General features: G+C 37.5%; 1 protein-coding gene across 1 annotated transcript in view; it reads left to right on the top strand.

Annotated features, from left to right (window-relative positions):
• The window catches only part of LOC139123210 (QRFP-like peptide receptor), a 47,942-nt gene that overhangs the window by 25,261 nt on the left and 6,620 nt on the right, over nt 1-16,061 (top strand). The window contains exon 2 of the mRNA XM_070689321.1: nt 14,624-15,028. Within this exon, the coding sequence (XP_070545422.1) occupies nt 14,624-15,028 (405 nt within the window). The remainder of the gene's footprint in view (nt 1-14,623; nt 15,029-16,061) is intronic.

The raw sequence follows: 16,061 nt of genomic DNA, 5'->3' as shown, positions 1-16,061 counted from the left end.
CACGCGGATTGCAACGTAGGCATTCTTCTGCACCTGCGCGAGCCATTTACAGCAACGTCAAAATAAATATTCATTACTTATGCCCGGTACTTACGTCGTAATCCATTGTCCGAGCACGTTGCGTAGCCAGATGTCTGGCAATCCACGACGCAATGAACTTGTACATCTCGCGTGATCGCGGCGTCACCATAATTCTGCGTTCTCCCAAGCACGCTGAGCATGAAAGACGTCAACAAACGAGCTCGGAAGGGCAACACGTTTGAACAAAAATTAGCAGTTTTATGTCGCTATAACATCACTAATCATGTTTGTTTCTTCGTAAAACAACATTTTGCAACAAATATGAGCCTCCAACATGGAATTTTCCGAGGTAAAAAATGGTCAAACGTTACAAATAATGGCCCTTTAATTTCATAGCATGAAATGTAAATGCTGCTAGACGCTGAATTATATAAGGATCAAGTGATTGCATCAGAGATATGAATTTTCTCTCTGTCGGAGGATTGAAATAATAACGGGGAATATATTTCACCCTTAAACCATCGAAAAAGTTACACAGTAAAACAAAGTGGTACTCGTTTTCAACCTCGTTCCTATCGCATAACAAACATATTCGTTCATGTACATCATTTTTTAGTTTTCTATCTGTTTCAATTCGTAAGTGATGAGAAGAGCATCTTAAACGCGCTAGCATAACCATATGTATCTTAATTTTCACAGTGGAAAGATACTTTTCCGGTATAAGAGAACTCTTAAATTCCCGATAACATGAAAGTTTGTCAAGAGTACATATTTCACTGTACCAGGTATTATACAAATAACTTTTAAAATTCTCTATAAAATTACTCATAAAAATGCTGTCATCAAGAACTTCCTGGTTATCCCATACATCATGTAGATTACACAGATAAAGTAAATTTTTCACATGATGTACCCATGTGGGTTTTAACCTCGTACCAGACTTGTCAATATGGTAAAGCATCTGGTAACATTTCTTTGGATAGCGATCATTTGGCATTCTTAAAAGCCTGCACCAAAATTTCACACATTTTTTCGCTATATGCAGATAAATAGGATATCTGCCACACTCACCTAAAATGGCAACATTTGATGTGTTACATGAGACTCCTAAGAATAGCTTACATGCTAGATATTGGATTCTTTCTAGGTAATCGTATTGTGTGTATCCCCAGACTTCTGAACCGTATGTAGGGATTGGTAAGACCATAGCATCAAAAATCTTAAAATATACATCACATGAGAAAGAGCCTGTCTTTTTACTTGCTCTATGTATACTCATACGCTCTTTTCTAGCTTGTTGTGCTAGTGTTTTCGTAGCCACAGACCAATAAAGTCTACAAGAAAACATAACACCCAGGTACTTGTAATAGGATACAACATTAACACTATCACCATTGAAAAAAACACTTTTGGTCTTTTGAAAGATATCCTCCATGTTTTGAAAGATATCCTCCAGCTTTAAAAACAACAATTTTCGTCTTTTTCAGATTGACTGTCATTTTCCATTTACTACAATAACTACTTAAACAGTTAAGAATACGTTGTAAACCAATAATTGTGTCTGAAAAAAGAACTACATCATCAGCGAAAAGTAAACACAATATTTCATTCAAATCAGGAGAGAGTTGAATACCACGTTGTCCACTGTTTTGTATCTCATGTGTCAACTCGTTAATGAAAAAGGAAAACAAAAATGGACTGAGCAAATATCCTTGTCTGACACCGACAGGGCAATTAAAGTACTCTGAATATTGCATATTTGTACGTACACAAGATTTGACTTCTTTATAGACGGCATTCAACATTTTGAACATTTTTCCTTTGACACCACCCTGTAAGAGTATAAACCACAGTCTTTGACGTTCAACAGTATCAAAGGCTTTAGAAAAATCAACGAAGGCACAATAAAATTTTCCACGTTTTCTTGATAGATATTTCTGAATAACAGACTGTAAGATAAAGATGTTATCTATCGTAGAATAACCGTGTCGAAAACCTGCCTGAGTTTCATCAATCTTTCCCAATGCGTCGGCCCAAAATGTAAGACGACTTTTCAAAATGGAAGTGAAAATTTTACTAAAAACACTTAACAGGGATATACCTCTGTAGTTTTCGGGAGAGTCGGCTGAACCGCTTTTATATAGAGGGACAATAATTGCTTTCGACCAATCTTTTGGAAAAATACTTGCGTCAAAAAGTCTATTAAACAGGACATTTAAGTAAGGTATCAAAAAAGAACTTGTAGATTTAAAAAAACTCCCCTAAGAGCAAATCAGGACCCGCTGCTTTACCATTTTTCAGTTTTCTGATTGCCTTTTCTATTTCATCATTAGTAATCGGTCCATTGAGAATATCCCAATCTATATCATTTACAGGCTCATCTGCTGAACTCAAGGTACTTCTAAATTCGTCAGACAGAGGAAAATCATCTTCAACAGATACATTTTCTACAAAAAGGTTTCTAAAATAATCATAAAATACTTCTGGTGTAATATTACAAGTCTTTTGAAAAATACGAATAGACGTAGCACGTCTCACAGTCATCCAGAATTGTTTTGATCTGTGAAGGCAAAAACACCCAGTTTTGCCTTCTGCTCACTAAAGAAATTACGTCTTTTGTTTCGGCAGGTATTTCTGAACTCATCCCTAGCGTCTTTGTAAAGATTCAACTCCGTTGTATCACTCTTGTTTCTAAATTTTCTCAGTAAACCATACTTCTTTTTCTTCAAAAAAGCACACTCTTTATCAAACCAAGGAGGTTGCCGTCTCTGATTTGACATGGGCAACGAAGCCTCCTTAACCATATTGCATTGTTCTGCTACACTCATAAGAGCATCATGTAAGTTTGCAATTAAATTGTTTACATCAACAGAAAGATCTAAAAATTTATCTTCGAAATGATGATTTTTCATATATATTTGTAATTGGCTTGAAAATTCCCAACCAGGTGCATTTTTGTAAAATATGGTCACCAATATGTACTACACTCCTTGTATTTGGTTTAAATAGCATAAAGGTTGATGCTAAAGAAAATGACATAGGAAAATGGTCTGATTCGCTACGTGGTTCAATGGAAAAGTTTTTGACATTTGTGAAAAGATCTGAAGACGCCAATGTGTAATCAACCACACTTGTTCCAGCATTGGCAACACATGTGAATTCTCCTTTGTTTGCATCGACACCAACTCTACCATTCAAAATATGCAAATTGTAGGTACAAGATGTCAAGATGTCTTCAAGTTATCTGATATAATCTGCATACAAGAGCACTGGCAATTTCATTTTTAATTGACTCAGCTTAATGACTTTCATCTACTGTATTCATGTGTAGCCAAGGCTGTTGATGATCTTGACCCAATCTCTGCGAAGCAAAGACCTAGAGGTTACGGTGGAGTGGCCATCTTTTGGAAAAAATCTTACGATCATATAGTGAACACACTTCCTGATGGTAATCTGAGGATTCAGTGTATAGAGCTCAATTCAACTCCCAGTCCTTTAGTAGTCATCTCAGTATATATGCCCTGCAGAAGTGGTTCTACAGCGGATGATGAATATTTTGACACATTGGCTCAACTTGATGAAATAATACAGAAGTTTTGCTCTACTCATAAGATACTTATTGCAGGCGATTTTAATACAGATATTACCAAGAATTGCAGTACCAAGCATCAGAAGTCCTTGGAAAATTTTATACACCACAATAACTTAGTGTCTCAAACAGCAGGACCCACCTTTTGCCATGCTAATGGTAGAGCCGTGTCCACGATTGACTATTTCTTAACTCACACTTTTCCATCAATTTCTGACTTCCGTGTGACTAGACTTGTTAACCTGCACTCCAATAGCTCGGACCATTACCCTTTAGTTTGCACCTTTCCTTTACAAGTAGGGAAGCCTGATAATAATCATCTGAAGACGTGAAAACATACGAGTACTCAAGTAAACTGGGACAAAGTTGATAAACGGGCCTACACTCAAGCTCTTGAACACTCATTGAAAGACTTATCTACCTCCTCTATTGCCGATATGCTCTCCGTTCAAACAGTGTATTCTAAGTTATGTGATGCTTTAAAAAAAGCAGCTATCACTTATTCACCAATGATCCGCCCATACCGAGCAAGGCCTTTCCGTATCTGGAATGACGAGATTGCAACCCTTGTATGTAACAATAAGAAAGCCTTTAATGACTAGAAGCAAGCTGGACGTCCAGCAAGTCATCACCCTACCTCGCGAGCCCGCAGAGAAGCTAAGTTGTTGTTACGTCAAGCACGACGTAAATCTGCTGCTATCCACAGAGACTGTAAGATTACTTCGCTCCTAGAAGCTAGAATGCATGATAGAAATCTCTTTTTCCGGCTTATTAAAAGACAGCGTAAGACAGGGAATCCTATACTTACTCAACTGACTGCAAACGGTTCATCTTTTGACTCTAATCATATACTTGAAGGTTGGCTTTCCCATTTTACACAGTGAACATCTCTACTGAACCCTCTCCTGAAGAGAAAACTAGGAAACTGGAATTTGAATTCGATGAAATCATTATCAAGGATCTATGTATGTCTCAATATCTGCAGCTAGACTCAGTAACACCAAATCAGGTTGAAACCGCTATTCACCGTCTGAATACCAGGAAAGCTCCAGACTCTGACGGTATCACTGTGGAACATTGTAAATTTGGAGGAGTTTTAGTTATGCACATCCTGGCCTTAATCATTAATACCATCTTTAGACAGAAACGATTACCTGACGTCTTAAAGAATGGCATTACTACACCAGTCTTCAAAAAGAAAGGCAGACCTGATGCTGCATCTTCTTACAGAGGCATTACCATCATTCCAGTTATCACAAAAATTATAGAAATCATCATTAAAGATTTAATACAGCCATCCTTGCTACAGCTGCAACATCCATTACAGTTTGGTTTCACCACTGGAATTTCCCCAATGTATTGTGCATTTCTCCTACAAGAAGCTTGCTTCAATTCAAAACATGAAAAGTCTAATCCTGCTGTCGCCTTTCTAGATGCAAAGTCCGCATTTGATGTAGTAAATCATGCGAGCTTGTTTCGGAAACTGTTTCTCACTGGAGTACAAGGACCTTTATGGCTCCTCATCAGAAATCTATATGACAAAGCTACAACTCAGATCAAGTGGCATGGTGATCACTCTAATCCAATCATCATAACACAAGGTGTTCGTCAGGGAGGCATCCTGTCAACTGATCTTTACAAACTGTACATTAATGATTTACTTAATAATATACTGTCAACAAGTGCTGGAACCTCAATTGGTTCTATTAATTGTTCTTCACCTACCTGTGCAGACGATGTCGCCTTAATATCGAATAATCCTTCAGATCTTCAGCTCCTGTTAAATATTGCCAGCGATTACAGCTTGTTACAGTTTTATGAAATACAACCCCTTAAGAGTGCTGTTCTCACTAACTCTAAAAGTTCTCAACCCTCGTATACTCTACAAGGAACATCATTACCAAGCCCGGAAACTGCAGTTCATCTTGGTTTACATAGAGACTCCAAACTAACTGATCCTAAGTTAACTATCGAGTCTAATATACAGAAAGCCAGGAGAGCCATGTATTCACTTCTCGGATCTGGTCTACATGGTATCAACGGTCTAACTCCACTAGCCTCTTTCCACTTAATCAACACATACGTCTTACCAGTCCTACTGCATGGTACAGAAGTTTTCATCTTTAATAAGCTGCACATTTCCATTCTTGAAGATTTCTATAAAAGAACACTCAAGCAAATTCTTGGCCTACCGGACAGAGTGGCGGATCCTGCTCCATACATTATTCTTGGTGCACTTCCAATTGAAGCGATAATACATCTTAGAAAATTCACCTTGCTACGAAATATTTGCGTGACTCCAAATACTGTTCTCTATGAGATTACAATCCGACAGGTTGTGATGCAAGGATTCTCTGCCAACAGCTGGTTTGCTGATACTCGCTCACTGTTATCCAAATACAATTTACCTTCTATACATCTTATCATGAAGAATAAGCCAACCAAGACTTATTGGAAAAATCTAGTAAAGAAAAGGATCTACAGTTACTGGTCAGATGTCCTATACACATAATCACAGTATTATTCATCATTGCGTTATCTTTCCATTAGAACACAACCAACACTTCATCCACACTCCTCAGTGACAACTGTTTCTTCCGCTGCTTACGATATACAGACTGTCCCTATTCGTTTAAGACTTTTAACGGGAAAATGTACTCTTCAAAGCAACTGTTCAGTATTTAACCAGTACACAGTGAACCCAACTTGTCAGCTCTACCTTGCTGCATCTGAAGATAGACAACACTTTATTTCATCCTGCAATAGTCTCCGTCACATCCGGACAAAATACATTGCGCTTCTACAGAGTAGCCTCTGTCATCGCTGATCTGTGGTCCAATGAACATGCCTTGACCTGTTATATCCTGGAACCTACCTCAGTGCTTAATACAGCCAGCTGCAATTGTTTTTATAAACAGGAAAAGTACATTAGACAGTACCTATATGTGCTCAACAATGCAAGATTAGATATCTTAAATCGCTGAGAAGACACACCAGAATCCAGCATCAGGAATCCTGATAGCAGCAGTCTTCTTTTACCTTTTTATGTTTTATTTGTAATGTATATGTTTGTATTTGTTTGTTTTATCTTTACTCCACAGTGGAGGTGCTCCTATACAAAGGAGGGATTTATGCACACTGAACTGAATGACAACAGTGAACGTCCATACAAATTTACATCTTTGTCTTTTGACACTCGTACCACGTTGAAAGGGTCATTGTCATAACCATATGTAGAATCTATTACATACTCTGGATTATCATTCATAATATAATCAGGTTCTTCACCGGTTCTGGCATTGAGATCACCAGTAACAATAATGTACACTTCTGGAAGATTTGTAAGCATATCAGACAATTCATTTTCAAGTAATTTGATGCCATCTGTAGAAGACAAGTTGTCATAAACTTTTGAATAGCGTGGTGAGATATACACACAACACAACAGTACATCTTTTTCAAGGGCAAAAATATTGCCATTAAACAATAAGAAAACACAGTCATGAAGCTTTGATTCAATATGTTTAACGTATGGAACTAGATTGTTTCTAATTATTGTACATACACCACCCGGATAACGACCAATATTTGTAGTTCTCTTACGTATCTTGTTAAAAACATGAAAACCTGGAAAATTTGTGTCAAACTGATACACACTTTCTGACCATGTTTCAATGAAAGATACAATATCAAAGTTCAGAACATAGTTGGCAAAATCGAAGCACAATTTATTTTTGAGACCTTGTACATTCCAAGTTAAGAATTTTACCGTGTCTAAGTTTGGGCCGCGGCCGAGTCCCTAGTCCGTTCTAGCTTGCATCCGGCTCCGTAGTCTTGTCTGTGGACGTTGCAAATTACTGTTCACAGTCGTTTCATTCTGTACCGAACTTTTATTGTCACTTGTCCTCTTGTCAGAAATTTTCAATTTGCCGTTCTTATAGTACCCGTACTTGCCTTGCTTTCTAAGGTCCGCCAGAGTTTTCCGTTGTCGCTTCGTTAAGCCGTTGCCAATGCCATAGAGAAAGATAGATAGAGTGGCAACGAGTATTGTTTAAGGCGTGAAGCGGTTACGTAACCCATCCATGTTCGCCTCGCCTCAGGTTGCTCTCGCCTCTCTTTTCCGAAGAGTGCCGACTATGAATCCTTCGGTACTTTTCGGATTTTCCCCAATTGTTAAGCGAAAGTGTGTTCGGCAAAGTTTGTGTGTTGTCGTGTGGTGCTGAGCAGAATTGACGTGCTGGCGAAAACGGGAGTGTTTTGAGCTTCAGGAAAACGAGTTTGACCGTTTTAAAAATTCCTCTCATATTTTTATGAATATATAATGAGTGTGTTTGAACTAAATTTGAAAGTCTTTTATCGATACTGTCTGGTTTTACTCAATGGTTTACGGTCAGTCGTACCCTCTTTTACACGTGCGTCAAGGAAGGACATGTTTATGAAACTGCTGCCGTGTTATGTTTTGATTGGCGTGAAGCAGTGTTTCTGGCCAGAGAGCTCACAAAGTAACTATGGTTGCTACGCGACTGGCAGTACGATGCCATCTCGTCGTATTTTTCGCATAATCTCGTGTAATCATCAACCACAAACAAAGCCTCCAAAAAGTTTAACACCTTTGGAGCTCATTTTAATATGAAAAGCCAATAGTCTACCGAGACGACCATGGAACAAAAGGCATGCAAGTGTTGCTTCTCTGTGTATATTACTCTGTGCCAATGCCTACTCCGATATCTCTCAATTTCTGTCTTGCTCTCAGTGCCGTTAATTTATCGTCAAAATGATGGAACTTTACGACGATTGGACGAGGTTGATCTTTCCAGTTCACCGATACATGATGCGCTCGAACTACATCCCTGTCATCCCATATCTTATCGTTTGCCTTTTCATTCAAGATCGTAACAACTTTCTTCTTGCACTGTTCAAAAGTCTCTCCTTCTTCTTCGCTGACACCATATGGCGTTGTCTCTTCTCGAAAAAGACTCTAATCTGTCAGTATCATCTTCCAGACTATCTAACCGTTCGCAAATGTCGTCAAGTTTTTGCGATACTGCAGCAAGATCATAGCCAGTAACACGGTTATCTTATTTCAGTTCGTTGATTTCTGACTGAATTGATTGAACAGATTTCTTTACGTCACTGAATTCGTTTTTCAAAGAAGAACACGAAGTTTTCAGTTCGGATTGGTTTTTTTTCAAGTCCTGCATTTCTTGCCTTAGTTCTCTTCCTGTTTTCTTCATTTCTCTGAGTATTTCTTCTTTCAGTGACTCCATTGCTTTGATGATATCCTTTTCTGGCCCGGGATTGAGCTCTATATCACCCGCTAGCTGCAACAATCGCACAACAAACGGCATGCCAAGATCGGAGCAATCAGTTGTTGTAAACATGGATAGCGCCATGTTCCGCACCTGTATCGCACAACATTCCGATGTCGGTCTTCGAGGAGTGCAGCTTGAACTCTTCCAAATTCAAGTTTCAGTTGTCAAACTCGACTGACAGAAATTTAACAGAATTTAACTGACAGAAGCAATAACCTTCCATCGTCTTCCAGCCACTGCCAGTATAGATTTGTTGTGTAAATCAGTAGACCCGCATCAACAATAGTGAAAGTACAGACCATGAAGCAGGCCATGAGGCGGTACGTCAACTCATTTGCATACGTCCATGTCGTTGTTGGGCAGTAAAAATCGACGGATACGTTTCTCCAATTTCTTGGTTGGACAAAACAGCCTATCCGAATTCTCCAAGCACTAATATCGAGACCCATTCTTCATGGAGTTTGCCAAACGACTTTGAATCAAAATGCTCACTCAGGTATGTTAATGCATGGGCATAGGCATACATACATGTAAAATCAGTTTGAACATACTTTTTAATCAGACCTGGTCAGAAAATTCTGAAAATTGCCAAAAATATGTTTTGCATTTGATTAAGTTGAAATTTATCATAATATATTACCTAAGTCAGATCACGTGACCATAATCTATTATTTTCCCGCCAAAATTGTATATTGCAAATAACTGAATATTCCAACCGTTAAACATCAAAATATTTAAAATATTATGACCAATTAATGTAAAATGGGATAGGAACTTGTGTTGGAACTAGTGGCAGATGCAAAATTATTGAATTTTGAATAACATTTCTTCACAAAAAAACAACAAATACAATATTTTTGACGTTTTACATGAATATTTTGAATATCAGAAAGAAGTATAGATAGAGTTTCATGAGTGCCATGTATTTTTGAAAGAATATGATAGATGTTGTTTCCAAAAGTGCAGAGAAAATCAAGAAAATTTAACGGGTTACGGTTGGAATATTAAAATTAATAAAGACATAAATTTTGGCGGGAAAATATCAGATTTGGTCACGTGACTCAACTCGTCAAGATTTAGGCAGACATTAATTTTAAAGAATTTAATAATTCCAATAATTAGGCCAAATATCAATCAAATCGCGTGGTTTTTAAAGATAACTGATCATTTTCTTACTTTTGGGCTTGATGGGTACAAACACCCATGCATTAACTTACTTGAGCACCGACTAGTTGTACAAACTAGTGTTTTTGTCAGAGCGACGTAGACATGTAACCTGTCACTTTGACGCTTGTCACGTGACCCTCAGGTTAGCTGTTTTGACATAATGGAAATCAAACTCTCGAATAGGCGTCGGAAACTTTAATGTTTTTAGAGTATAAATATCTCATAATGTCATACTGAAGCTGGAATTATGCAAGCTTTCGCACAATTTAGTGATGTAGTCTGTGTCAGCGCAAACACGACACTGTCGTGACAGGGCTTAGGAAACACACCCGTGCACGTACACACCACAGCGAGAACAGCCCTGTTCACGGGGTGAGTGAATAGGTGTTTAAATTTATAAACAAATTCGTGGTAAAATTTGTAGTGTTGTACACTGCCAAGTATGGCCCATTTAGTGGTAAGCCTGCTTCATGTAAGCCTTTTTCACGTGCTTATTGGTTCTCAACTATTATTATGAGACTGTGCATGTTGATATGGGAACTTCAAATAATACATGTTAGTTAATGTATCGGAAATACGGCTTACTTACGACACATACTCCATGGAGTAAAATAATTTGAGTCAATCTATGGAGGTCTATAAAATGTCGGTGATAACATAGAATCGTTTCGGCATTCTTTTATGCATTGCGGTGAATAAATAATGGTAATCTTACAATAAACGATCAAACTGACACGTACATCCTCTTAATACGCTGAAAGCAGAACAATCGTAGTTGAAATTTTGCTCAAGGAAGTTTTAAATCATCTTCATTAATGATCACAATAAATATCAGACATACCTTGTAAAGTATTATGGATTAAAGAGATAACGATTTACAAATATTAAAACTCAAAATTGTTATATCCTGTTTTAACAGCAAGCACAAATTAAAGTGTTATCTGAAGTCCAGTTTAGCTATATGTCCTTTGCTTTGATATACATACATGTACTGTGTGCGATGTACAGTAGCGAGTATGTGAGTGTGAATTCTTACAGCGTGTGGACGGATCGCGTTCAGAAAAAATTGAAACAAGTCACCTCGGTTATTGAACAAATTTTTTTGTAAGGGGCGGGGATTTAGCCGAGCCGTTTTGACTGTAATTTATTCGCTGTGTGATTAGGTGAGGTACATTGTAAGTTTGAATCCGATCGAGAAATTACTACATTTTCAATAGAATCTGTATCCACTCAACAAGTGTCAATCACAAGAGCTTGGAACTATAATTTAAAATTGAGTGTGCGAAAATATGTCTTCGAAACGCAATCTACCTTTAATATAAACAGATAAGTATGTGAGCTAAATTATGAATCGCAGCGCTCCTCAAAAATGAAAGACTCAATCAAAATTTTAGTTCAAACTTTCCTCAATAAAACTTTCAACCATTCTCTTACAAAATCAAGAGTAATAATGCAAAGTTTGGTACCAGAGAAACAAATCACATATCAAACAAGACATTTACCGATATTTTTAATTCAAAGTAGCTGCCATAGCTGTGTTTTCGCTATGGGAAAATTGAATTTTCGATTTTCGAGAAACAAAGAAGGTGAAAATCTTGCTTACTCCAAGAGCTTAAAGGTATACTGTCACCTGTTCCAATTTTGCCACAGTTACCATGGTTGAGAAAATCTAACCAATGACAGATTTTAAGCGGGTGGTCGCTTTTTAAAAACAGCGCCTCCACATGGGCATTTGAATACCCCTAACACCCCTTTGACCATATATAGGTATATTTAAATTACAGATGACTGTATATCTTTAAAAATGACCCCCAGCAAGGCAACTGGGAAATAGAAACGAATTGTAAAAAACTGAAGTCTAATCCGAGAAGCATCCTACCTCAAATACTTACATGTAACTGATGTCTCGATAGCACATGATGTTTTTATCTCTGTGATCCATACACAGTGTGATAGATTGTATCAAAAATGGTAAAAGAAGGTCTTTCACTATTGTTTCATTGTTATCATCACCACTTGCTTATTATAGTTTTCAACATGTTGATTTCGAACGATCCAATTTACATCAAATTACCTAAAATGTCCGGGATCAGATTTTTATCTAATTTTGGAAAAAAATCTCAAGCGTCGTGAATCTGGAAAGTTTCTTACCAGCCAACAGTTACAGAAATTCAAAGTGAAATGAAGTACTATTCTTCCTATTGACTGTACTCTGCAAACAAATGTTTAATATAGCCTGATATTTCTGTCCCAGTTGTTATTTCTTGTATCGTTTATTATGATAAGGAAGATTAGCTTTAATTTATTTGTTCTTTTTATAATCCGGTCTGAAATATTACATTGAGCTGGTACCATGAATCTCCCGAAATATATAGTAATAGTAAGGGTCGTGCGTTCACAAACAAAAGTAACAGCGTGAGAATGATCTCCCCTCGTTTATTTTCCGGACCTTTAAGTTAGCATTCGTCTTCCGTTAGTGATGTATTATTTTAACGACTGTCATTGGCAAAGAAGGAAGTCGAGTCTTCACCTCCACGTTCTGTGTTAACTGATCGTTCCATCCTGTTTAGTCAATTATAGATGTATACCAAAGTCATGACAACATACACATTTTCAATCTATATAAGCTCTGCATTTAGTGAGTTTTACGGAGGCCGTTTGGAGACCGTTTGGAGACGACAGACGACCGTGACCCGAAGATTATTGTTAGTTTGTCATAGGTAGAGAAGCTTTAAGATGTAACTTGCGTGTTACTCTGTTAATTAAGTAGGACGACAAAGAGTTTTCTGTGTACCTGTTGCTCTCTGTTCTGGTCCAACGTTCTACCCTGAGTGTACGAATCAAGACATCCCATAGGCCCCCTCTCGGCTATGTGACACAACGTTAGGCAACTCTTGCACTGCTGTTAGATATAATGAGACGCCAGAAGGTTCAAGGAAAAGTTGGCCGTTGTGATAAACTTTGCTTGCCATCATGAGATATGCACTTATACTGTTATATGGGCACTACATTTTTAATTAGCACAAATTGTTAATACCATTTAGAGGTCGTGTGTAGTCATGTTAAGGTGGCGGTAAAGGCTAGAGCGTCAGTTACAAACTTCAATAAAACTATTAAAACATAAAAGTAGTCAACATTCTCTGTGGAATAAAAAAACTAGACATTTGGGGTCAAAGGCATTGCAGAGTTATAGCCCGTTGAAAATTCTGAAAAACTGACCAAATAAGAGGAAGTTAGGGAGTCCTTAGTGTATTAACTATGGTAGAGGTCCCCTAGCTTTTAAAAAAATGTTTGAAAAGGGAAAGTCATTTTTTCCTGTTTTTCAGGAAAGTTTGACAAGGCAGTGCTTGCATTCAGAATGCGTGACTGCTATTGTAAATGCATTTTTAGATTCTTTGAGTGTCAAAGAGGTGTCAAAAGTGAGATTAACCAAAAGACTGCTCTGTGACTTCAAAAGAGGGGTGCAAATATGGCTTGTTTTCAACATTTTTGACAGAATAACAGTTTTCCTACATAATTTTATACCAATTTAATCCAACCTTTGAAATGAGATATGGACATGGACTTTTTACAGCCTATTAACAAGGTTACAGATAAGATTTGTACGGCACAATTTTCCTGTATTTGAAGTTCTTTTTGAAAAATCACATTTTGAAATTTGAAAGAATTTTTAATAATTTTTTGATATGTAAACCCATGTAAAATCATAAAAACAAATTGTATTTACAATTCCTGCCGTACAAATCTTACAATTAATAGTGTCAATATATTTATAACTAATTTGGTAATATTTATATTATCCAATTATTACTAAAATTCAAATATGTAAAAAAATATGAAAAATTAAATTTTAATATTGATTGGTGTCATATTTCAAAATCATGGCTAAAAATATACAATTTCTATATTCTTGGGAGATAGTATTAACTAAGGGAGTTATCCTGAAAATTTGAACTAAATATCTTGATTCTAACACTTGAAACTTGACATTAACTCTGAGAAAAGAATTGGTGCAAAAATAGCCTTTACCGCTACCTTAAGCATTGAAGCAAAACCTAAGAAAATTATCGCTAATTTGCTGGACATCCAGCACGGGTCTCATTTAATATTAAGTAATGTCTAAACTTGGAATTCCAGAAAAAGTTTTGTACCCACTACGATCATGTTGTGTGGTATGAGAAATATAGGAAACACAATGATTGGCATGGCTTACAAGTACTCAAGCACTTCTTTTTTATTCTTTCGTCTTAGTTCTCTCTTCCGTTTTTCGAGTTCCCTGAGTATCATCGGGTGTTATGGTACATGTCCTCACCGATTTGTAAGTGCACAGAAGCCAGACATACATCAACACTGTCACAACAACTCTTTTGAACAAGTACCTTCGTACAGTAAATTTCAGCCGAAGAGATATATATTAAAACCATTCACAGTTTTTTTACGCGATCTGCATACGATTAAAATAGCATTTATTTACCTGATTATTACGATGTTCTTCTCATCCCTTCAAATTATTATTTTTCGTGTGTTTTTACAGGTAGCTGTCACCGTCAGTATATACACGCTGACGGCAATCGCTATAGACCGTTACCTAGCTGTTGTACGTCCTTTGAGAGCGAAGTCAACCTTCATGCGACCTGCGGTTATCAACGCCACCGTGTGGTTCGTATCCATGCTGTTAGGAATGGTGCAGCTATTCAAGGCTAAAGCACAAGCATATCCAATGGAGTCCGGTGATGTACACTATTTGTGCAGTGAAGTATGGACCAATAGAAAAGAACGCATTGTCTATGAGCTATTTATCATACTTATCGCATACATTGGACCACTGGCTGTAATTTCCTACTCATACTTTGCAGTTGTTAAAATTCTGTGGATGCGGCAGTTGCCAGGCAACCCTGACAAGTTGCGAGATCATCGACATGCAAAATCAAAAAGAAAGGTAATTTTTTACAGCATCGACACAGTTGTTCAGTATCATGCTCTATTGAACAGAAAAGACTAATGTTCTTCTCAAAAGGATCAAAAGTGGGTGACTGGTGCACTAATGGACATTCTTCCGGTTGATGGGGTAGCGCGTAAGAAAACATGATTGTCATAGGTTTTGCGGTTACTCAGTAGTACATGAAGCAGAATTTTGTCACAAGATCGAAACAAGTCTGGATGAATATTTGATATGGATCAGGTCCGTTATGTAGAAAGGAGTATTATATTACCATGCCCTGTCCGTCGCATTTAATTGGTCGAACTGAACCATGTGACCGACCACAAATACGCAATAATGGTTTGTTTATGTGTCCGTTAATATGAATAATATCGTAAACATCGTAACTTTTCAGCTAAAACGTAAATTGTAATTTGTACAAAGATCATACATAATCAATCACAAAATAAAACTGGAAAAGTTGTGGGCCAAGTTTAGACACTTTTTTGAAAAAATCTCCGCTTTGCAAAATGTTTACAGCGCCCACTACTCACTGACAAATTCTGGGGCCCCCTTGTCGTTCGGGTGGGAAATTTTCGTAAATTTTGACGGGTTTTGGGGTTCGTTGATAATATATTGGAAATAACAGACTCCACGCTGACCATTAACGTTTATTTATGGGCGCGGGCTCGAGGAAAGTTAGTTCTTGGCTTTCCTCTCGCCCTTGCCCATAAATAAACGTTAATGGTAACCAGTGTAATTCGTTGAGAATGGGAGTGATATGGTCCGGCTCTCGACTTTCTTAACAGGGTGACAATATAGAAATAACGGGCGACGCGCTGACCATTAACGTTTATTTGTGGGCAAAGGCGAGAGGAAAACCAAAAATGAACAGGCGAAGCTTGTCGGTCCCGTTAATGTGGCTTTCCTCGAGCCCGCGCCCATAAATAAACGTGAATTGTCAGAGCGGAGTCTGTCATTTCAATTATATCGGGGAGCAGATCAGACATTAATACAGAAATTGTTATCTTATTCTGAGTATTATTGGTGG

This window comes from Ptychodera flava, chromosome 22 (assembly GCF_041260155.1).
Source record: "Ptychodera flava strain L36383 chromosome 22, AS_Pfla_20210202, whole genome shotgun sequence".
In the NCBI taxonomy this organism is placed as follows: domain Eukaryota; kingdom Metazoa; phylum Hemichordata; class Enteropneusta; family Ptychoderidae; genus Ptychodera; species Ptychodera flava.
This window is presented reverse-complemented; position numbering and strand designations above follow the sequence as displayed.